This window comes from Argiope bruennichi, chromosome 10 (genome assembly GCF_947563725.1).
Source record: "Argiope bruennichi chromosome 10, qqArgBrue1.1, whole genome shotgun sequence".
Taxonomy (NCBI): domain Eukaryota; kingdom Metazoa; phylum Arthropoda; class Arachnida; order Araneae; family Araneidae; genus Argiope; species Argiope bruennichi.
Genome location: NC_079160.1, coordinates 126,471,763 through 126,495,468, shown reverse-complemented (window position 1 = coordinate 126,495,468; position 23,706 = coordinate 126,471,763). Strand labels below are relative to the sequence as shown.

Below are 23,706 nucleotides of genomic sequence, written 5' to 3'. Positions count from 1 at the left end.
AAAAAGCAGCATTACTAAACATGTCCTAGAAATCCAGCAGGAAACATTAAGTGCTACTGTGAATCACGCTGTCTTGCGTCTGCAGCATTTGGTAGGACTTGAAGGATCCCATGTTGAACAACTATTGTAATACATTACGAATTTCATGTTTTAACAAAGAAAAATGTAATAATTACAATGTATAAAATATTGTCATTAAAATTAAAGCCACCTAAGACAAAAAGTTGAACTAATATTTTTTTATTGTGTAATTCATTTCCCCATGTTGTAAATATAACATACTACAAGTAGTTTTACTTTCACAGTCCTTCAAACACTTGAACTTTAATTATAACCTCCCTGTATGTTGACATTTTTTTTTCGAGAAAATCCTTCACGAAATTTCACAAGAATGTGGTTCATGATTTTTTCCTTGGCTTGTTTCAATAGACGTATCTTTAAATTTACTTCCTTAATGACACGAGTTCCATCGTTATGTAAAGATATTTTTCTGAATTTTGAGAATCTAAAAAAAAAAAAATAATATAAATAAATAAATAATAATAAATAATTTGTATTTGCTGTAATACTTCCCATTTTGCAATGAGATTTAAACTGTTTTAATTTTTTCTGCCTACATTTTACCGGTTTTTTTTAATTGCTGGCAGCGATAAATTTATATTTAGTTTATTTTTTCATATACTTAGCCTTTCATATGTTTATGAATTTTTAGTTTCTTGCTTTTAATGAAAATTTTTGTGAAGTTTATTGACTCAATAATACTTTATCAATATTTTACTTGATATCTCAAAGGTACCAAATAATATATCCATTATGTTAAATAATAGATATATAAATGTACAAGCTTATCCGAAAATTTTTTGATAACTCCTAAGCAAAATCTAATAAATGTTTCACAATTAAATTTAGTGCACACATTCTCCTCGGGATGCGGTTTCGATTCAGAAAAGAAAAAGAAAAAAAAAGTAATTGATATTTGGCCAAAAAGGAGAAAATGGCACAGCAATGCGTGATTTTCATAAAATAAAGTGCTCGAAATTCTTTTGCAAACCAATCCCATGAATCAAGCCCTAAAATGAATGCAAGTAAAAGCAACAGTTCTCGCGCAGGTTAATAACTTTATATTTTTTCTTAAAAGAAAAGTTTCTGCATGCACTTTTACAAAAATAAACCAATTATGTATTCAGACATTAGCCACATTTTTCAGCTTTTTGGTCAAACCATGAAGTTTTTTCCCCTGAAATCGAAACCACATATTCTGAAGAATTTATGTTTAAAATGTGCTTATGGTCCATCTTATAATTTTTACATATGAGTTACCTGAACACCATCAGTTTAATATACGAGGTGTCCCTGAATTCATGGGCCAAGATTTAAGGGTAATTAAAATACATATAAAGAAGCCTTTTCTGTTAAGCAACATGGGGTAGGAAATGAAAAATATAGATGAAAAAACAAGAAATGCTAAGGAAATAATAAAAAAGCTCTTTACTTACATAATATTGCATTAATTTTTCAAATGTTTTACCACTAACATCGATACAGGCTTGGTAACGCCTAGTAAGTGATTGGCGTACTTTTTCCAAAACACCAGGTGTTTCACAGGTGTTGCAGCAGCGACTGAAGTTGAAAGCTGACAGCAAAGATTGTAAATGAAATCTAATTCTCTAACAATAAAGAATCGTTTGCAACTCGCTTAATGCCATTGAAACTCAATAAAACTGTTTAGCAGACGATTTGATAGCGTAAACTAAATAAACTTTTACTATTCAATATTTTTCTTTCCAAAAATTCATGTTTTTTTTTTTTTTTTTTTTTTAAGTTACTTCACTAAACGTTTGAAAGTAAAGAGCTTTTTTTTTTTTTTTTTTTTTTTTTCATTTCCTTAGCATTTCTTGTTTTTTTTTTTTTTTCACCTGCATTTTTTATTTACGATCCTATGGTGATATACAAAAAAATGCTTATTTATATGTATTTTACTTATCCTTAAAGTTTGGCCCATGAATTCAGGGACACCTTGTAAATTGTCCTCTCTCTTTACCTGTAGTAACATACTGATGCAGCTATTCATTTACTAAATAAGCATTTTGCTACTTTTTAAAAATTTTATTATTAACTTATTTAAATCCATTGCAATTCGTTGTTCTTTCATATAATGCAATGGTATATATCGTTAAATGGTATATATTGCAAGTAAGCTGCGACGCTTCATTCTAATGTTAAAATATACCGTCAATCTTATTTGAGGAAAAAAAAAAAAAAAAAAAGGTTGTTACAACACGAAATTCGGTGTTAAATAACAGAGAAAGTTATGCTTGAGTGTAAATATGACTTTGTGTGAACTTGAAGACATCCATAAGCAGAACACGCTGCTTGAGATGAAGAATAGTTTGTTGAGGGAAAAATAAATATCGAGTTATCCATGCAGAACTTAATTGAAACTAAGTAAAATAAATAGGCGAACCAGTAGATCGTCAAAGACCAACTTATAAAATGCATTAATACTTTTTTTTAAGAAACGTGATTATTCGACCGAGATTCGCTAAAATATAAACAGTCTATATATAAATGTGTGTGTGTACGCCAACTGCATCCTAAAACGCAAACACTGAACTTCCTGAGGAGAACTCAATCTGCAAAATATTCCTTACCTAAGAGAAGAAATAATTCCATACATTACACTCGCCGACAGCATCACAGACGTACGCAGAGAGACATTGAGAGAGGGGAGGGAAAAAAAACGAATCACGTGACCGACTGGGCGTACGAAATCAAAGATGACGTCAGATGGAAACCTGTTGCGTCAGGAAGCTTATGTGTGTGTGCATCCGCACCTTCCTGAAAGTAATATCGTCAGAAGCTTGCCGACGCGAAAGTTGCATCGCTCACATCAACTGGCGGAGAGGAGTTGACAGTCACTGCGTGTGGCGAAAAAATTAAGATTACGATTAATTACCGGATTGCGTGACAGTTAAAGAATATGGATATTACTTTTTATGCTCTGTAAGTAATGCATCTTTAATCCGATTTTATCCTACGAGTGGCAGTATGAATTCTTGCTCACATAAATATTAAAAACGAATAAGCTGCAATATAACTAAAACTTAAGAAGAATAATCTAAACATTTTAATTTTACTTTTGTTTATGTGCAAGTGTCCTTACAATATACAGAAATACCTTTAGAAAATGATGTCAACTTTTTTTGAAACCTCCGACTCACTATATTATTTTTAACTTTTTTAAAAAATCACTTTATAATTTTCACAAATAACTCGATGGAAAACTTCGGCAAAATGTTGTTATGAGTCGAAAAGCAAATTTTCATTTCATATTTAGTTTTTGTTTAGATATGATTTGCGAGGTTTGCATAACGCTAAATTCTTGGAAATAATAGGCGATTTATGTGCCTTTTTAGTAAGTCGGAAACCACGTTTAAGTGCTTTTTAGATTTTAAAAAAAATTGCAAATTATTTTACATGACGTTAGTGATTTGAATGAAGGGTGTTTTGTGTTATTCTTTTCCTATAGAGTTATTGGCGAAATTATTTTTCAAAAATATAAATATAATATTTCACTTATATTGTTTGAAAATGGGCGATATTTTTTCATATTATGAAGCAATGGGCGGAAAATTCTTTTCTGGTCACAGTCGGTATCTCTTACACAATATTTGAGTCCTATGAATAGAGCTTGGTTTAAAAAAAAAAATTATTTCGTAGTTTTGAATTATATTTTCATCTTCTAACTATAACTGAAAAACTAAGAAAAGTTTATAAAATCTTAATTTATCTTCTGATTATTCTACTCAAAATGACTTTGTGCCTATCATTTACGTGAATTAAAATGAAAAACAAATACAAAAATATTTTGTATTATGTGATTGGAATTGAACCATTATTTCAATCAAAGCTCCTTCAACAACGGCTCGTAACAATAGTAATAAATAAAAAAACAAACTTCCGCACTCATTCGTGTTTATTGACATAAACGCAATTGAAAAATGATTTTGGCTTAAAACGTTTCACTTATGTTCGCTTACCTTATCATTTCAAACATTATTTCACTTTTCTCTTCATAACGGATAGTGCGTTTCTCGAGTAACTTTCAGATTTGCGATTGCTAAGAATTTCTCTCTTTTAATGAAGGGTTGCGGAAAAAAATTGAAAAAATTCATCTTAAGCCATTTAATCTCAAGTTCAAATCATTTTTTTTCTATTCCTCGTATCTTTCATTTATTTTTCAGCTTTTATTTTAAGACTTTCTAGTATTTCCCGTTAAGAGAAATCGAGTCTTGTGCAAATGCGAGAAATGAAGCAGAGTGTGTGTGTGGGGGGGGGGGAGGAACATCACGAAGGCAACACAATCCGAGGCCACATTTCATCGGCGCTCAGTTTTACATCGTCTCTGGCTTTTTCTGTCAACGGATGCTATGATGCAGCTTTTTATTATTGAAATAAAACTGACGAAAATATTTTCACGACAAGTTAGGCCTACCTTTGTGTGTGTGCGCGCAAAAAGTACTTTAAAATGGCGTACAAAATCCTTTTATTGATTGCAACTTTATATTTCTTTAAAATGAGAATATCAGTTGCATGAAACAATTTTTGCAAACAAACAAAAATGAATATTCAACTAAATCCTTTTTTTAATAGCTAAATAATCATTTTTTCCTAAATCGTTAGTAATTTTTAAAAAGTGGTATAAAAATATTGTGAATAGCCTCTGTGAGTGGCCAGTGAGTTAAATAATTAAAAAAAAAATATCTGTTATAATTCATTCAATAAGTGAATAATGATGATGAAAGCAAAATAATCTTTTCTGTATTCGGAAACATAATTTTGAATGAAAAAATAAACAGCTTAATTCATTTTCACGGAAACTTCTCTAAAACTTTATATTTCATAGTATCGGTGTGCAAGAAATGAGGGAAATTCCTTTGAGTAGTTTGGATTTTTATGACATGCAAATTATGTTTATTTATAGAGATTAAAATAATCAAATTTTCTAAATTCCACCCCAGGATTATCTCGATATCGGAGGGAGAGACGAAACAAGGACTTCTTCTCTTTCGGAATTTCTAGACAAAATGAGGACGAAAAGCATCGGCATACATTGATTGCATTTTATCGCGATGTGACGGAATAGCGGTGAAAAAATAAAAGTAATATCACACTACTCATGGTCATCCTGCGTTCACCGATTCTTGTACCTATGGATTCTTGTATGGAGATGCATAAATCGTTATGTGTATACTACATTATCCTTTGTCCAAATATTCCTTATGAGAATATTCTTCGAAAGGGATGATATAAATGAAAAAAAAAATATTACATTTGTTAATCAATTCTATCATTGCGTTATTAACATCAAACGATGATCGATCTTCTATGCTCTAAAATCATTTGTCCCAGGGACTCAATTAAATTCGCACAGCTTGCACGAACCGCGGATCGACTTCGATCCACTGTAAAATACTGCGATCAAACATCAATTAACATGCTTAACATCCCTTGCAATTCTAGTCGTCAGCTTAATCATCACCCTACAGACAGTGATGTTCGAGCATTCGAATACTACCGAAAGCGGGCACCATTTTATATTTGTATAAATTCATTTGAATTTTCGACTTTTGATGTATGCTGCTTTCAGCTTAATAATTCTTTAAAGTGCGTATATATCTGAATGGGATACACCATTCTGTATTTTATCCTCTTGTTGCGAAGCTGAGAGCCAGGAGATACTTTTTTGAGCTTTAAATAGAATCTTTCATTGAATCATCCATTGCAAACAAAACACTCTTTGTTCTTCCCTGTTTGAGGAAATGTTTACATTGGCATTTATCTGCTTTGAATCAACCCACATGTCGTGCAATCATCGCGCTGATCGAGGCATACTGTCTTTGGGGCTCGCAACTCTTTTTTTTTTTTCCCCTCTTGCTGTCCATCCATCAACCGATATTTTGATTGAGAGCCAATGTCACGCTGAAAGATATCTAATTAAAGCGTTTCCTTTATTTTTAATCTTCAGCTGAAGCGACCCTCGCGATGAAGTGAAGATAATAATGAATGGTAATGGTAATTATTTTTAAAAAAAAGTTACTAAAGGAATTATTATGAATTAAAATAAATAGTACTGAAAAAGATTTTACACAAGCATTGCAAGCAAGATATACAAGCAAAAAATGATATCGTCGAAAAATTTTCTGTATTTCAAGTAAGTCCCTGATGTTTTCTAGGAATGCCCTCTCCTCTAGAGACAGTTCACGAATGGGGCACATGCCGGGAATATCTATGCTTTTGGCCACGCGACCGGACACCAAATTTTATTTAGCTACGACTTTGGATTTTTGAGTTAACGTATTAGACTATGTGTGAATATAAATAATAATAGATGATCAATGATCAATCCGTGAACAGTCTCCAATATTGTAAACATTTCTACAGTTCTGATGATAAAACCGCATGCTGCATTTAATCCTTGTAACACTTTGCGTTTTTCAGCTACTGTTTTAACCTGCACACGGAATAGACAGACATCCCATAAATAGATTTCGTTCAAAATGTGATAAAAATCCTCTTTGTGAATGTGGCTGCATACCAAATGTCCACCATATATCTCATTAAATTTTTGAATTAACGTATTAACTGACCAACTTTTTAACTGCAGCACCACTGCATGCCACACGCATCTAGAATTGCGAAGATTTCTAAACAGTGGAGGCACACGCCGGTAGAAAAAATTGAGTCAAAAAACGTTAAAAAAAATAAAATTATAGAAGACAATGCAAAACAAATACATGGCCGTCTTGGGGCTTTGTATGAAAGTATTCAGGGCTTTACTAGCAGTTGATTAAAGAAGGATTTTGAACTTAAAACAAGCACTGACAAATCCACCGATATAATTCTAAAAATACGTATTTTCGGGCTAAAAAAAAACTGAAAAGTATAAATCTGGATATCGGACTCTTTGAAAATTAAAATACTCATGATTAAATTTCTCAAGAAGGAGAAAGCAGAAATGAGTGAAGTACTGTTCATTATTATGAAATAGAAATGATTTAGTTTCTTATTTAAATCAAACTGCGCAGCCTAGCAAATCATGTAGAGTTCGGAACCTTTTCACTAAAGACGAAGCATTTGCAGCTCTCATCTTATTATACAGCTTCTAAGCTAATTGGCCGATTCTTGAATTCGGCCATTGGAACACACTCATCATTCGATTCCTTTCCGTCCCCCAATACTTGATAGCTGAGTTATTTTATCTTATTCCATTTCTATTATTTATCTGTTTTCGTCTTTACGGCGTGTGAGTATCTTTACGGCATCAACTCCTTAATAATGTCTGTTTCTTCTCAGCAGACCCTGAGCAGACAATGACTTCGTGTTCTTCCCAGATGAAATAGCGCGTGTGCAAAAACCCTGAAATTAAAAATAATTCATCTCATGATTTGACAGAACCTTTTAGAACGGAGGATCATGGTATATTGTAATGATGTAATGATGAGTCATACTGCTTTGAAATATAGAAGTTCTTTACTTTTTCCCTTCCCTTTCCAAACATTCCTCTTTCTCGAACGTGATCGAGAGCCAGAATCCATCCATTCCTTTTCAAAAGCAGAAATTTCAGTAGAAAACGGATCAAATCTCTCATTTAATAAAAGTTTTCAATCTTTCCATGTGGTTTTTGTCAGGAAGATGATAATAACGAGAGAAATGAACATAGCTAGAATCTGAAAACCTGTGTGCTTATGGAGATGAGTGGCCAAATTTTTGCAATAAACGCAGTCCAAGATCTCCTGGAAAAGCAAGCGACAGCTGCAAGTTTCACAGGTTTCAGCTCACTTACAAAAGGAATGCTAGTTTTGGGGAATCAAACGAGAAACTTATTCAAGGAATAAAAATATTATTGACTTACTTTAAAGAAATTTCACGATGGACAAAAATGGACTCATTGAGTTTGTTAGATTTTATGAAGCCATTGACATTCGCGCGACGCACTTTTTTTCAACTTTTACATCGATTTGAAATGGATATGTATGGAAACTGCGTTCCTTTTGTTTCTTCTGCGTTTTTTCCGAATCCATTTCTCTCATTTTTCGAATTTCATATATACTTGAATGTAAAACCAGGCCCTGTTTCCGCGCATTTCTTCGGTCTCGTAACCTGAGACTTTATTATAGCCTAAAACTTAAAAGACATTTTTCACATCTTTTGCAACCCACACTGTGCAGTAATCCTTTAACCATAAATTATATTTAAAAACAAATCGAAAATATTTCATTTATAAAATTCAGTTAGACTTTTCTGATTCCATTTGAACCATTTAATGATTAGACAATTTAAAATAATAATTAGATTTTTCTTATTTCTGTGAAATGTATCAAAAAGTCGAAAATTTTTATTAAGAATTTAGCTTTAAAATAATTTTTTTATCTTCTTCTCTTGAGAATGAAACACTGACGTAGGTATTGTATCATTCTAATGGTCCATCTATTTTTCCCTGAAAACTGCTCAAAATAAAGAAGAATGTTTGAAAAATTATTCAAATGCACAAATAAAAATGACAGCGCTTATAATTATGAGCAATTTTGTAGTTATCGATATGCAGTGAAAACAGTATGGTGAATTGCTTAACTGAAGCAAAGTCTAAAAATAACATGAAAAAAATATCATGAAATGAATGGAGTCATTCATTGCCTACAAACCTGCTTTCACGTTTTTTTAAATTCATCGTTAAAAAAAATGCGAATGAATTGAAATGGAAACCTCTCTTTTTTGTGACATGATTCTTTTCTCATTTCTACAACTTAATGAGGCGAGCCGCCCAAAGAGCCCTCACGTGCCTTTCATCAGATAAGATCACCGCAAAAGGATTAAGTCGTGTCGAGCGATAAACGGTTATTCGTGTCATCCTCGCTTTTTGACATCCTAGACAAGATTTATTAAAATGCTGCTCAAGGAAGATACAAAGGTATTTAAAGAGTGATTTACTTACGCTCTTATCGAACCTAAGCTGTGCGTTTTTTTTTTTTTATTTCTCATTCTTCCTCTCCCCTTTTGTTTGTAATTTTGAATTAATGTTAAATGAAAATGGAAAAAATGTAATTGTGGATTCAGAAGCCCGACATTTTTTTCATTCCCCTTCCCTTTACATCCATGCCATCGCGGAAAATGTGTTCATGCGAATCAGCCGCGTGAGTAAGCAAATTCTTGCTTCCTGCTGGGTATAGCAATGGGGTGAGATCGTGTTACTTCCGCTCTAATGATGGAACAACTTTCTTGTGAAGAGGGGCAGGGAGCATTGATCTTGGCCAGTTGATGATTCTTAACCTCAATCCATTCCAACCTCAGTTCCAAACTCCTGTTGTCGCGACACGTCATTCAGATAATCTCGGATGCATCGGAGACGGGGGTTGCGCCAATGCAGCCTTTAACAACACTTGAACTGAGTAAGACAGTAGCGCATTAATTCTGATGTCTTTAAACTTCGCATACTTCATAGCTACAATCCCCTCCCCCGCCCCGCCTTACTATAGAACATGGGACCAGAAACGAAAAAGATGAATATTCATTAGTACGTTAAATAAAAGAAAGGGATATAGTAGACGAAGCGGGCAACACAGATTTAGTGGAATGCAAATACACCGTTTATACAAGTAATAAATTTGCAAGTCGCAAACGATTTGAAAAGTTCGATTCAAAATAAAATGAGAAGCACCTTTGCAGTTGTTAATGCAAGCGTTCAGAAACGCTTCGCAAGTTGTCATGCATGCAACTGGGTTGCTTTTCATCGTACACCTGTGCTGTGTGCCCTTTTCTTTCACCAGCAAAGAGCCCTGTGAGCAGGTTCTTTTGGCGAGCTCATGTTCCTTTATGAAAACGACTTATTTTTGAATAGCCAAACTGCATCTTAAGTTTGTGAATGACTCTTCGGATATCCAATAAAGACTAGGAAACAAAGACAAAAAATACAAACCTACGCTCGAAAACTATCTCATGGTAATGCGAGGGGACGGAAAAGCGTGTGGTCAGAGCAAAAATCGCAACATTGTGGGGCACAGATTGAAAAGCTTTAAATAAATTGAAATGGCAATCATTTATTATGTATTTCATTTTTTACACAATAAATGTTTGGGTTTTTTTTTTTTTGCATTTATTGTGGATTTAATAATCTACTCTCGTTTTCTGCCCCTTATGATTTTACGATTTTTCTTTTAAAATTTAGATTTTTCTGTACAAAAAATAATCTTTTAATTTTAATATTTTGATAAGTTTTTTTTTTATAGATTTATTATATACCATTTTTGGTTCTGGGTTTTAAAAATATTTACCACGTGCTAGTCGTTAAAGTCTGTACCGTCTTTCTTTTCACAAGCTACTTGGAATTATTGAGATTACCTAAATTAGATGTAAACTCTCAAATACTCAAGAACTAAGAAACGATTGAATCAACCTCAATATGATATTGCAGTGCCGTCCTATTATCAAATCGAGCCACTTTTTTGAATTTTGCTTCCATATTTTAAACTATTATATAAAATTTACCTTGTAGAAAATGAGCTTTTAATGCTCTAGATTTTTAAGAATAAATATTTTAATTCGTCCAGAACTTATGTATCCAATATTCTACAAAATTATTAAATATTCTTTTCCGTATTAGCTATTTTCTTATTGCTGAAGATGCGGACCATTATTCTGCGAACAACATCTCGGATATGATTGTCAAAGATTAGCCAATGAAAGTTGATGCAGAAAATTTCATGCACGTTGGCATAACAAATTATTATTAGTTGTACACTTAGATATATACAGTAGCATTGAAAACTTGGTTTCTTTGTACTGATATAAACACTCAAATCAAAACTACTGACTAAAATCACTTTGAAAGAAACATTGATCCTTTAACAGAAAAAATGCAATGCCAAATACACAATAAAAATATTGCCGAAAGAAAATATTAGCAGTAGCCTTAAAGTGACGTGAGAATATTATTAATCAGAATGAATATAAAATAATAAAAATGGCAGACCTCAGTTCATTAATATTTGCTACAATTTAGTATCAGCAGAAAGGCAAATCAGCCTGTTAGTAAGCCGTGCGGACAGATAGAATCCAGCTTTAAAAAAGTGTCCATAAAATGAGTCATTTAAGATCCTATGACACATTTTATTGATGGTTTGCTATGTTCGCATACCAATAAATCAATCAGTATATATATAACAATAAAAAGTAAAACTGACTCCTTTGCTAGATCCAAAGCAGATGCTCAGATTTCGCATCCTATCATAATGAATGACACAATGAAAATAAATCTTTTAATTCTTATCCTCTTATTCGTAATTTCTTATTTTTAATTTTTTTTTAAACAAAAAAAGGATGCTAAAACAGATTTTGATAGAAATTGGAGATTCAATCTCATTTACTAACTTTTTTAAACTTACATATACATTTTTTAAACTTGCATATTACTTGTGTAATGAATATATGAAATTGCTCTCTCATATTTTCATTGCGCCTTGTTTTCTTTATAATATTGCTAGATTTTCAGTACAAATCTTTATCTATTACTTTTTCCTTCTTTACTTTTCTTATAAAACCAGTATTATTTTTATATTGTTATTATTATAATTATTTACCTTTTAGTCTATAATCTATTTTATAATTCATCATTTCAAATATTATGGAATCCAAAAATTAATATTTCTAAAATTAATTTCTTCATGATGTATCCTTTCCTTCATCCACTCACATTTTACTTAAATAATTTAAATATTATTTTAACTAAATTAGCATTGTAATCAATAAATAGAAATTTTAAAATTATTAAAATATCCTGCTTTCGTTGGGAAACCATATCTATAAAATTTCGCAGCTCCGATTCAAATAATGAATGAAGATTCGATTACAAAATTCCATCATTAGACATCTGTGCAAAACCGGGCTCCATTGGGGTTTGAATGAACTGCAGAAAAAGACTGATTCATTTAATTATTAAACATTCAATGACTGTTGTCATTACTGATATACGAATGTGTTCATTAACTGATACTGTTTTAGAGTGAGCGCAACAAATTCGAAACTAACGAGATGACACACACACACACACACACACACACACAAAAAAATGAGATTCTAACATGCGTTAAAATTTTTTTTTTAAAAATTGCACTAAAATAAATTAGAACTGAATCTAAAATAATTGTATATATATAATTCACTTTTGGACATTTTTTTAATTTGTTCTTTATTGCATATTTAAGTGGATATTTTTGTTTTGATTGTATATATATATATATAATATAACATACTGTCTCACAATCTCTTTCCTGCTTTTTACCTTCATATTCAGTTATGTTGCACCGTGATCGTCATGGCTTGAAAAAATAACAAAATCAGACTATTTCATTAAGTCATGAAAAATAAACGTTATTAAAGAACTCCAGGCCTTTTCTTCTAGCATTATTTTTAGATTTTCTAGCATTATTTTTAACTCAACCTCTTCACATGGCATTGCATACTTCAAGTTCATTTTGTATTTCGTTCGCAATATTTTTGCCAAATAAAATTCATTCATCGAGTATTTCCGAATAATCAGTTCTGGCTACACATCTAGAACTCAATAAGCTCTCTTATGTTTGTAGTATTCCTGTTAATTTGTGACTCAACTGTAAGAAGCAAGAAAATCGTAGAGAAAGATTTATTTTTATGATGAGAAGGCAAAGAGCGCAAATCGTCGACCATCGACTTTTAAAGAGGAGAACTGAAATGACTATGGAAATGTCGGCCTGCATCGAAAAAGTCGTTCTGAAGTAACCATTCCTTATTTAATTCGTTCGGTGGTTTCCTCCTTGAAATGAAATGAAGAGTTCTTTGAAATCGTTTTCCACATCAAGTTTTTGTGGAAGGTTGTCTTCAAATAGAACAATCGACTGCCTGATGTTACACCTGCACGCGTTGCGTCAGACGAACGAAATTTAAAACTGTACAAACAGACGGTTCACCTTGTCTTGAAAGTTATAAACAATAAAATGTATTTTAAAGAACATTGTAATATATATTTTTTAATAATTGTAATATATTTCTTTAATTGTGAAAGTAATGTTTGCATTTGATTTCCTTTATTGTTATACAACGCTTCGATATATCATTTCTGTTGATTTAAAATTTAGATATCAGTTCTAATTTTTTAAAATTTAACATTGCATCATTTGAGAATCAAGCTTTTTTATGTTGTCTGTGTTTCAATGCTGCCTGTACATAATGGCAATTTCGACTTCTTTTTCGCTTTTATTTTTGTCAGTGATTTTTGCGTTGTTGCAACGAGAGATTTTAAAATTTGTGAAAAAACATTATTTCTGTTAAATGAATGGATATATATGGCCGAATTAAGCCTTGTTAGGTACTTACGCACTCTGAGCTCCATCATATCGATTTCAAACCAGATTTTTTTTTTTTTTTTTGAAATTGTAATATTTCTTAACACAATCTAAATATTCAAAGGCAGAATTGGCCGATGCTGTTGAATCAATGCGAATGAGTCAGAGCTGATTGCGGAAAAGATTAGGTCATATTAATCTGAAAGTGAATTTGAAAGCATAAAAAAATTGGGAATTTAAACCGTATTTTTATTTAATTGTAATGACTTCGGATACGTGACCCTTGTGAATTAAACGAAAGCATAAAATTAGATTACAATGAAAATACACGCCCCCCCCAGGAGACTTCGAGGCAATCGGGTATCCAAAAATAGGGGGCTCCTAGGCAGTTACTTACTTTGCCTATTTGATAATCCGGCCCTGCTAATATATGATCTGTTAACTTCTATTTTAATTAATATATGTACTTTAAATTTTATTTCTTAAATTTGATTAACTTGTATATACTTTGAATTTTAATTAATATATGTATATATAAACTTTATTTCAAATAAACAACTTTAAGAATAAATTTTTTTTTTTTTCATTCTTTCCTAAAAATTAAATTTTCGCCTCACTTGTGATTTAATACATATGGCACAAAACGCATAGTACGTAAAAGATACATTTCGGTTAAAACAGTTTTCAGGCTTGGTGTTAAATATTTTACTAAACAATTATATGAAAGCAGAGATTCAGTACTTCTGTCAGAAGTGCATTCATTTAGCACCTAACTAAAAATAGATGACTTTATCAACTATATCGTCACTTAAAGTGAGCATAAGTTTGATGAATAGAATGATATTTCCCATTTTTATTAGAATTTCGAAGAAAAATGAGATTTTCCCACACCAATATTATTTAAAAGTAAAATAAAAAAACAAATTTATCTGAATCCTTCTACTCAAAGAAAACCGCCCACCGCATCCGCTGACAGACCTTCTTGCAATGATCTCAGTACAAACAACGGAATGAATCGATATTTCATATCTCTTACTCGTATGTTCGGAATTAGAATGTAAAAATATTATTAGAATATTATTTATTAGATTTTTTTCTCTATATTAGAAGAATTAATTTGAAGATTTTTGGTAAGTATTTAAAAAGTTCTCCTAATAGTACTTTTTAAATGAAATAGTACACCAAGAGTTTCTAGCAATCTGCACAACAATAATCCAAATACAAGCTGATTTAAAGGAGGCTAAAGCAATAATAGCGCAATGTTGAGAAACCTAAGTTAAATTGCGATTTCATTGTTACGGCTCTCCTTTTGCGTGCTCTGAAAATTATCTTTAAAAGCTAATTTCTTTTTATTGTCTTTCATTTCAATACAGAATTTAAAGTGGAAAGGACCTCAGTTAAGCAGATTATTTAACAAGCCTCAAACTTGTAATACATATTCTTATTACGGTAAAGGGAAAAAAGAAAAAAAAACCAGTCACGCATTACATGGTAGTAAAATATAACGGTTCGGTGGATTTTAGTTAGTGACCTGTTGTATTCTTCGGGAACAAATGCGTTTACTGGACATCAGCCTTCACGCCTTTGCGTGTTCTGAAAATAGAGAACTCCATTTGTTGGGTTACTGACCGAACCAAACTTTCCCAGTCGTCCGTTTAGCTTCATCGATGTTTTACTTTTCTCGCTAAAATGAATTTGGAATACCAGATCTCTTACTCATAGATCGAATATAAAGTCCATTTCCGTGTTTTTTTGTTTTTTTTTATAAATAAAAAAATTGTTGACCATTTTTTTTTCTGGGAGCAGATTTACGACTAGAATTCAAATTGTAGTTATTCTATCTTCAGCAAAACAATGATTCGAAGATAATGATAAAAATTCCAAGAACCGGCCATGCTTTCCAGTGCCAAATTTTACTTCACACAATTGGTGAAATTAAACTTTATCAGATAATTGAATAAATTGAACTCTGGTTATCAAGGCTTGAACTAAAAAATCGTTCCTGGAAACAGACAAGCTAGTAGTTCTGTCATGCTGCATTATTCGGAGCGATTTTCGGACGCTTTTAAAAGACGCATTGAAATGAATGCTTTTTACTGTCTTATTCTAATCGCCATAAGCTGTCGAGGATGGTGGCCAATGTTTCCACCGTAATGTTTTTCAATTTGGTATGTTTCATGTTTGTAAAATTGAGATTTCGTAATCGATATTTCATTCAAATCCTGGTGGGCTAGAATTTTGAACTTTTATACACTTGTATATTCTTGATGTCAATAGCTTCAGAACTTAATTATCAATTAGCTCATTGAAAAATTAAATTTTGAAATTCTGCTTTCTTGCCTATGGCGCCTTCTGCTAGTGAACTTGACGGGAAAAAATGTTTTCAAGATTTTAGCCTAATTGTAGCAATGACTTACAAATTAAAAACTAAAAAGTAGTAAATAATTAAAATAAAAATATTATACTTATTTGTAGAATAAAAAATGTATTTTTAAAACTGTGTGTGTGTGTGTTTTTTTTCCCCTTTGGAAAATGGCATTTGGTTCGAAATATTTCCTATCAGTAATTGATCTGGAAATTGAAATGTCGACTTATGCAACACATTTGAGCAACAGAGAAGGCCAGTCTTTCCCTTCTCTACCCACGGGAGTGGATGAATCCCCAGAGACGAGATGTAACTTTTCTTTTTTTTAAATGGCGCGTCTTATCGAGCAGCTATTCAGCGAAGCGTAACTCCTGGAACGTGATGGGAAGATGCGAGTGAGTGGACCGTGCAAGGCAGCCATTGGGTGCCCGCCTTGGATGTTCGGAGAGGAATTCGAAACGGTCTCAGCTCACTGAGCGCCTGCTTGGATGGAAATCGACCTTTGTACACCTCCTTCGATGTCTCGGTCAGAGTACAAATAGGAAAGGAAAAAAAAAAAAAAAAAATAATTCGGAGTTCTTTTGAATCTCGGACTAACTTGTCTTTTGAGATTGATGTTGGAGGCTGTTCATGATGACAAGAAGTATTTTGCCGTGCGATCGGAGCGTAACAAAATTTCCTACATTTGCAAATGTGCAATCACCTATTTTATCTCTGCTTAAAACTGATAATATTATTTGACATTCTGTTTTGCGTTAACCATTCCTTAGGCTATAGGAAGTGTATTTGCATCAAATTCCACACTTTTCAAACGTCTCCAATGAGAGCTGCTATTTCTAAGTAACTCTAGATTAAATATTAATAACACACAACTTCAGGTTAAATATTAATTCAAAGAATTATTAATAACTACGCAATGTAGCTTTAGCAATAAAATGAATTGTCATTATTATATTAAAATAGTAATACTTCTACCTGTGGCACTGAAAATGATTGGAATAAGTTCTCCTCAAGTCAGCTGACGAATTAAAATTCTTGATGTTTCAGTTTCTAATCTTAAGTAAAAAAAAAAAAAAAAAAAAAAATGTCAACTATTAACGAATAAAACTAACTTTTAAAATACAAAGGAATTATATCTAATAAAAATAAATTTTCTTAAATTGATCTCATTCCAAAAATAATTTAATATGCATTTATTAGAAAAAATAGTCTTTAAAGGGTTAAAAAATAAGTGGAGGGCCTCTAAAATATCTGACAAGATTGTAAAGTCAATAGACTGAAACTAGGGGGGGGATATGAATTTTAACGGAAAATGGGCATTGAAATGGTAATAGGTGCTGTGTAGGGATTGCAATACCGAATACCGGTATTTGGAGCCATTTGTACAATTTTGTAATACCGGTATTCACAAGTTTAAATACCGTTTTTTTGGTATTTACTAGAAATTTTTAAAATTGTCTCCACTATATGTTCAGGGATCGCGAACATGACAAAATAGTATAGGTTTTTTTTTATGTCTCCCTAACGGGCGAAATTAATTATCTAATTAATGGCTTAATGAATTGCTTAAATCTAAATTAGTGAAACATAGATTATAACTGAAAGAAGATATTGTATCCATAACGACTGATAACAGTTATGAAAAAAAGTTGGAAAGTTGATTGGTGCAAATCAGCAATTGTGCTATGCACATGGAATTCAATTAGGAATAATAGATGTATTATACCAAAAAATAAAGAACAGAAGAATCCAAATACTGTGGATATAGAAGCTTCGGATTCCAACTTTGAAGAGAGTAAGAGTAAAAGAGTAAGAGTGATATTGACAATGAAGATAATGACAATGTAATTGTTGAAGATATTGCTAATAAGGATGAAATATTAACCCATGAAGAATTGCTTCCTATAATTTATAAAGTTCGAAAAATTGTTAAGATATTTAAACGTTCCCCTATAAAAAATGACATATTAATAAAATATATACTAACTGAAAATAAAACAGAATATATGTTAATATTAAATTCTAAAACACGTTGGAACAGTTTACTCCTAATGATGGAACTATTTTTGAAACTGAGAAATCCAGTCCAAAAAGCAATAATCGACTTCAACCTGTAAATGAATTTTTCAGATAGTGAATTCGACTTAATATCCGAAACTGTATCAGCTCTACTTCCAACTGGCTGTTGAGGCATTATGTCGGAGAGATTCTAATTTATTAACAGCTAATGCAACAATACATTTCATGTTGCAGTCACTGAAAGAACAGCATACACCACTATCTGAAGAATTATATTTTACACTGAAAAATCGCACAGAAGAAAGACATACCGAAATAGAAAATGTCTTATGGTATATACAAAATTATAATTATTTTAAAAATGAAAAAGAAAAGAAAGTAACCAATTCAAATCTGATTAATTTTAGATAAATTTTTTTTGAAATTTCTTACCCACAAACCTATCCACATTCAGAAGAATTCGGTTCAGTTATCGAAGATTATGATGACACTAATATCAATAGTGAAAAGAAATTGTCTCTTGAACAAAAATTAGAATTTGCGATAAATAAAAAAAAATTTCAACGAACCAAAATGCAATATAGAAATCAGCTATATCCAAAACCATCCACGAGAAATCGATTTATTTGAAGATGAGGGATTTAGAGGTAAATACTTGGAAAAGATATTTTTAATTTATGTTACAAATTATTTTCTGTGATATTTACACTCTCAAATAAAACAAAGAAACTCCTGTGTTTTCTTCCATTTTCTAAAGTTTCTAACACCGGTATTAAAACCGGTATCCCGGTATTAAGATCTAAAAAATACCGAATACCGGTATTGAAATTTTGGTCCGGTATTGCAATCCCTAGTGCCGTGTTGACTTGTAGTTGAAAGTGTTCGCTGGCTTTCATCATCATTCACTGTGCAGATTTTGAGCAACACTAATTCGGAATTCGTCGACGGCGAATGGCTATCCATCACTGCTTTGTTTGGCATTTGCACAGCAACTTAGCAGCGTCGTCCATTTTATCTCATCGCCTGAAGGGTCGGTTCAACTCAAAGGTTGCAAGTAAGTTAGTGTGCAGAGGAACTCTTTAAAGAAGAACCCAATTGATAAAATCATCAGCTATTCGGTTCACCTTAAAAGAGTTACGTTCAAGTTTCTCACTTTAGAAAACATCCACGATCACTTTATGCTAAGCCAGTGCAATTGTGGTTCTCTAAAAGCAATGGTCAATATTAAAACTTGGGCAGAATTGGCGAAGTGTGCAGGGATCCAACACTTCTTAATTTCTATTGCATCATTTAGTAAAGACATTCAGTGAATGCAGAAAAAGAAGAGGTGGCCAGAGATGCGTGGAGCTTGCAGTCTACTCTAGGAAGGCTGTCAGTGGCGATGTTGAATATTTCATCTGATATCTTTGGAGATGAGTAGATTTTTAAAGTGAAGAACCTTTTATACTGCTCATTCTTTCTAACATTTATCTAGATCAGAATCAGTGAATCGCAAAAACGTGCATCTAATGTGCTGCAATATATTTTATTTTAAATTGTGCGTAATGATGATTTCCCATACTTTATACTCTTTTTAATTAATTTTTAATATTTCAATAATTAAACTATAAAACATTATTATAGTTTTAACTTAAGGAAGGAAATTTTAATAAAGAGATTTTAACCCATTGAGTTCATTGATTTTAGATAAAAATTTTAAAAAATGAATCTTCTTACTTATTTTTATTGTATTCTTTACTCTCTCGTGACAGTTATCTAGACAGTTATGGTTGAATACTGAAAATACTGAATTAAAAATATACATTTAGGAATAATGTATTTGCATTAATAAAAACTACTTAAAATAAGATCTGTTCAAGCTTTATTTTATATGAAATGATCAATAACTTTTCCTTTCTGTTCATGCATTTGTCAAAACACACGCTTTTAAAATTTTCTTTAATGGATTTTCTCTCTTATTTGACGCAGACCCTTGGGCTTAGTGTTAAATCTAAGTACCTAAATTCAGTCCTGGAGCTGATTCGATTTTTGAATTATCTTATTCATATGCATGGAGTGATCGACAAACAATTTTTGTTTTGTGAAGGGGGAATGAAAGTCCGGGAACTGTAATTTGTGGAGATTCATCCAAATCACTTGGTTTAAAATTTTGGTAGTTGCGATATTTCTCTGTGCTTCTAAAGAGAGGAAGAAAAAAAAAAAATGGATTAATTCACGTATTATATCTATCTATACATAAGGTATTCCATAATGTTTTTCAATGTGAATGTGCTTACTTATGCTCCTTAAGAAGTCATATTCATTTCAATTTACTACATTTTATTCGGAGTGAATAACACAGATGGCCCTTAGAACAGCTGCACTCGATATTCTTTAAGAAGTTGTGCTGCTTGCAGCTAGTTGCGTTCCATTCCCCCCTTCAAGTCGGAAGTTCTTCACAGCCGTCAATAGAATCAAATCCTATTGTATTCGGGTTAAAAACATATAGAAAATACTTTTTTTCTTCAGTTTTTCAACATTTATGTATAAAATGGATCGAAAAAAAGTTATTTTACTCACAAAAAATTATTATAATTTATATACAATAATTTTTCAAATTAATTTTTTTTAATAATTATTTCTTCTATTTTCTTTTTTCTTTTCAATTTTTGTCTGTCAAGAATTTTCCGCGCTTTGATGAAACATTCCGAATCCACTTTCTAATACTGCTGAGAGCTGCGTCATTCGCAATGCTTTCCTCAAATAATATATTTTTTAAAAAAACTACTTGTTGTAAATGTGCATGCGCATGCATTGAGTCGCAGAAAACTAAGGCAAAAAGAATTCACAGATAGGTTAAAGCGTTACGCACGGAACGAGGCGAATGAGGGAATGCTTCCCACAAGGATTTCACCATTGCTATCTGTTTTTGCCACAAAAATGGAAATGTCATAAATAACTGCTTTAAACTGTTAGTGAACTTTGAATTTCAAATAAATGATTGATTGGATATTTTGCGAATTTGGATGCTACCTGAAAATTCAAACAAATGATTGATTTAGTTCTGCAGTTCATATACACGAACCACCCTGTTTTTAAATATATATATTCCTGCAGATTTTTCCCTCGGAAACCTCTGCACTTATCAGGCCCAACTAAATAAACATCCCTTGAATGAATTGTTTACACCATTTCCTAGAGCAATTATGTATTTAGCGATATGGATCGGATTGGAATATCTCCATCTTTCAATGTCTTTTTTGCTATTTCCTGCAAGGTCAGAAAATTAATCCGTTCGCTTTAAAGTTACCTTCCGATGAGAACCACGAATCGGAACGGACGCGTCCATTGAGTCATTTCTGCTACTAAAAAAATTATCCTAAAGTAATGAATTGTTTCAAGCGGAATATGAATGAATCGGGAATTTAAATTTGTTTCGCTCCAGTTCATCTGATATCTTCACGTAAAATACGTTTCGGAGAGAGGTTAGAAAGTTAAAAGGGAGCCCCTCCAAAAAGTAACTCATTCGAATGCTCGTAGAAGAATTTTTCACATTTTAGAATTGCTTCTGACGCTCTCATTGGCACAAACAAATTAAGAATGATTTACTGATTGTCCTATTAAAACACCGACGGGCTGACGACGGGTTGGAGACTGATTCTCACTTTCACAACTGGAGAGTCGTGGATCCCAGATTCGATTCCACCAAAGATCAGTCACATTCAATCCGATGAACTCTTAGATCCATCTTGAGTTGTGGTGTGAAAGTTTGGTAAGTAGTGATGTATTGTATCACGCTGGCCAATCTCAGAGCCAACCGGTGGAACGGATTCCACCTAATGAGAGCCCCCACCTCCCGCTTGCATATCTATCTCAGCTCATATTCACTGACGTATCTAGAATGGAGCAGACATTTTTGAAATTTGTAATAAACTTCATTGGCTTGATTTTTAAATATTCTCAAGCCTGTAGTGGCCTGGAGTTAAGGTCCCGGCTTCGGAACTGGAGGATTCCAGGTTCGAGGCCCGATTCCACGAAGAACCGCCGAAGATTCGCCGGTGCAAGGTAAATCCGCCGGTGCCGAATATCTTCCCTCTGGTGTGGTGTGGAAGTTTGGGGAGGGGACGCCAGCTCAGGTGTTGTTCTCGTCGTCTTACTGCGGTTTAAAATGACGGGGTCCGTCCCCAAACAGCCCTGGTGTTGCTTTGAAACGGGACGTTAATATAACTAAACTAAACTTAAAAGTTCTCAATAAAGGAACTAAATGTGCACTTGATTGCATCGTTTCCAAAAACAAACGTGCCTTCAGCGTTCTCTTTTTATCATTCTGAATTCCTTCTTTCAGGGCCCTTTTCATTCCATTTTAATAATGTCGGAATTTCTCAGAGTTGAAGTGACTATACACTCATTTAAGAACAAGCGATGGATATTCGTAATTGGTGATGGAAGCGAAAATTTGGTAAATTCACTGAATAATTTTTATTGTGAATCTTTAAATTATATTTGCAGGCAGAATGAGATTTGTATTCCAAGAGGAAGAGATTCATTGATAACAAAAAATGCATTAGCGAGTCATTGTGAACGATTCATTCTCATGACGCGAACTTGTGTATGTTGACTGAATCATGATGCAAGACTATTTCAAGCTTATTTGCTGCTGATTCAGTGATACGTGGACATTCAGTGAAGGATGGCATCATCAAGAGTTTTTCACAATTAGATCCCATAGCAACACATTTAATGCTAAAAGCACGGGTGCTGTAAAAACAAAAAGGACATTAAAACGCCTATTTGTTTTCCAAGAGAGCCTCAGTAGAAACAGTCATGTTGCCTTGATATTCCACAGCTGTGCTATTACCTCATTTTTACTCAGATTATTTTTTTAGGAAATTCTTACAAGCAACTTTAGTACATAAATAAAAATAAATCATTTGTAAATAGGACTAAAATGAAATCTGAGTACCATTTACGATTTATAAGGATTACATCGCGTAAATGAACACCAAAGCTGGCGCACTTATACATCTCATATAGAAATTACAGTAGTTGTTCTTATACGATATGAGTGGGTATTTTTAAATTTCTACTAGATATTTCTATATAAATGATTATAATTTGTAATCAAATCAAACGAATCGCCGTGCAACTTTCAGGGCTTTTTCAAAATACGAAAACTTAACCAAAGCAAAATGAAAACTACAATATTCAAAAGTGTTTACATTAAATCAATTTATGCTATTTTATCTCTATTTGCTTCTATAAATTATTTCAAAAGCAAAAAAACAAGACTGAAATTATATTTTATCTGGCCGATTCACGGGGAATAGAGGCTCACTTTTAGATCAAGACTTAGAAATGTATGAATTTAAGTTGTATGGCTCTAACATGTGATCTGCAGATTCATTCATCGAAGCACTGAACAGAGTTTAAATGAATTAACCGAAATAAAATTAAAAGCAAACATTTTGTTAATAAAAAAAAAATGCTTCTGTTTAACTAACATCATAAAGTTTCTTTCAAAGTGTGGTAAAATTTTATCTATTTGCACAGAGACAATTACGTGAGGGAACGTGACGTTCCGAAAGAAGATGGTACGTGTGAAGAGGATTTTTCCAGGTCTAGGCCATTCCACGGCACCTATGCAAATGCAGGTCGGATAACGAAATTTTAAAAAAAAACCAGGTAGTTTCAAACCGCACTTCTAGGGAATGCGCCATTTTAACTGCTGGATTCCAGGCATTTATGCGTTTATTATTCAAATGCGGAATTGAGCCAACGCTTGTGTCGAAACAACAAAACGTCCGTGAAGTAACAGAAAACACGAACAGGTGGAAAACTTTTCGAGGAAAAACTCTCCACATGGCGACGCGCTTCATTTCATTTTTGGAAATCTATTACTGTTTCGAAATGATTCTAAATCTCGCTCAATCGATCGGATTCAGAAAGAAACTACCGCGCAATTCTATC

General features: G+C 32.5%; 1 protein-coding gene and 1 long non-coding RNA gene across 2 annotated transcripts in view; one reads left to right on the top strand and one right to left on the bottom strand.

The window, feature by feature from the left end:
• Positions 1-224: 224 nt before the first annotated feature.
• On the bottom strand, positions 225-1,626 carry LOC129988974 (uncharacterized). Its single transcript, XR_008785717.1, has 2 exons — positions 1,497-1,626; positions 225-505 (listed from the first exon to the last, which is right to left on the bottom strand). It is a non-coding gene; the product is annotated as an uncharacterized LOC129988974 (long non-coding RNA).
• Positions 1,627-2,837: 1,211 nt separating this feature from the next.
• Positions 2,838-23,706, top strand: part of LOC129988973 (uncharacterized) — a 69,226-nt gene continuing 48,357 nt past the window's right edge. The window contains exon 1 of the mRNA XM_056097271.1: positions 2,838-3,003. Coding sequence (XP_055953246.1) covers positions 2,981-3,003 — 23 coding nt within the window. The 5' untranslated portion in view covers positions 2,838-2,980. The remainder of the gene's footprint in view (positions 3,004-23,706) is intronic.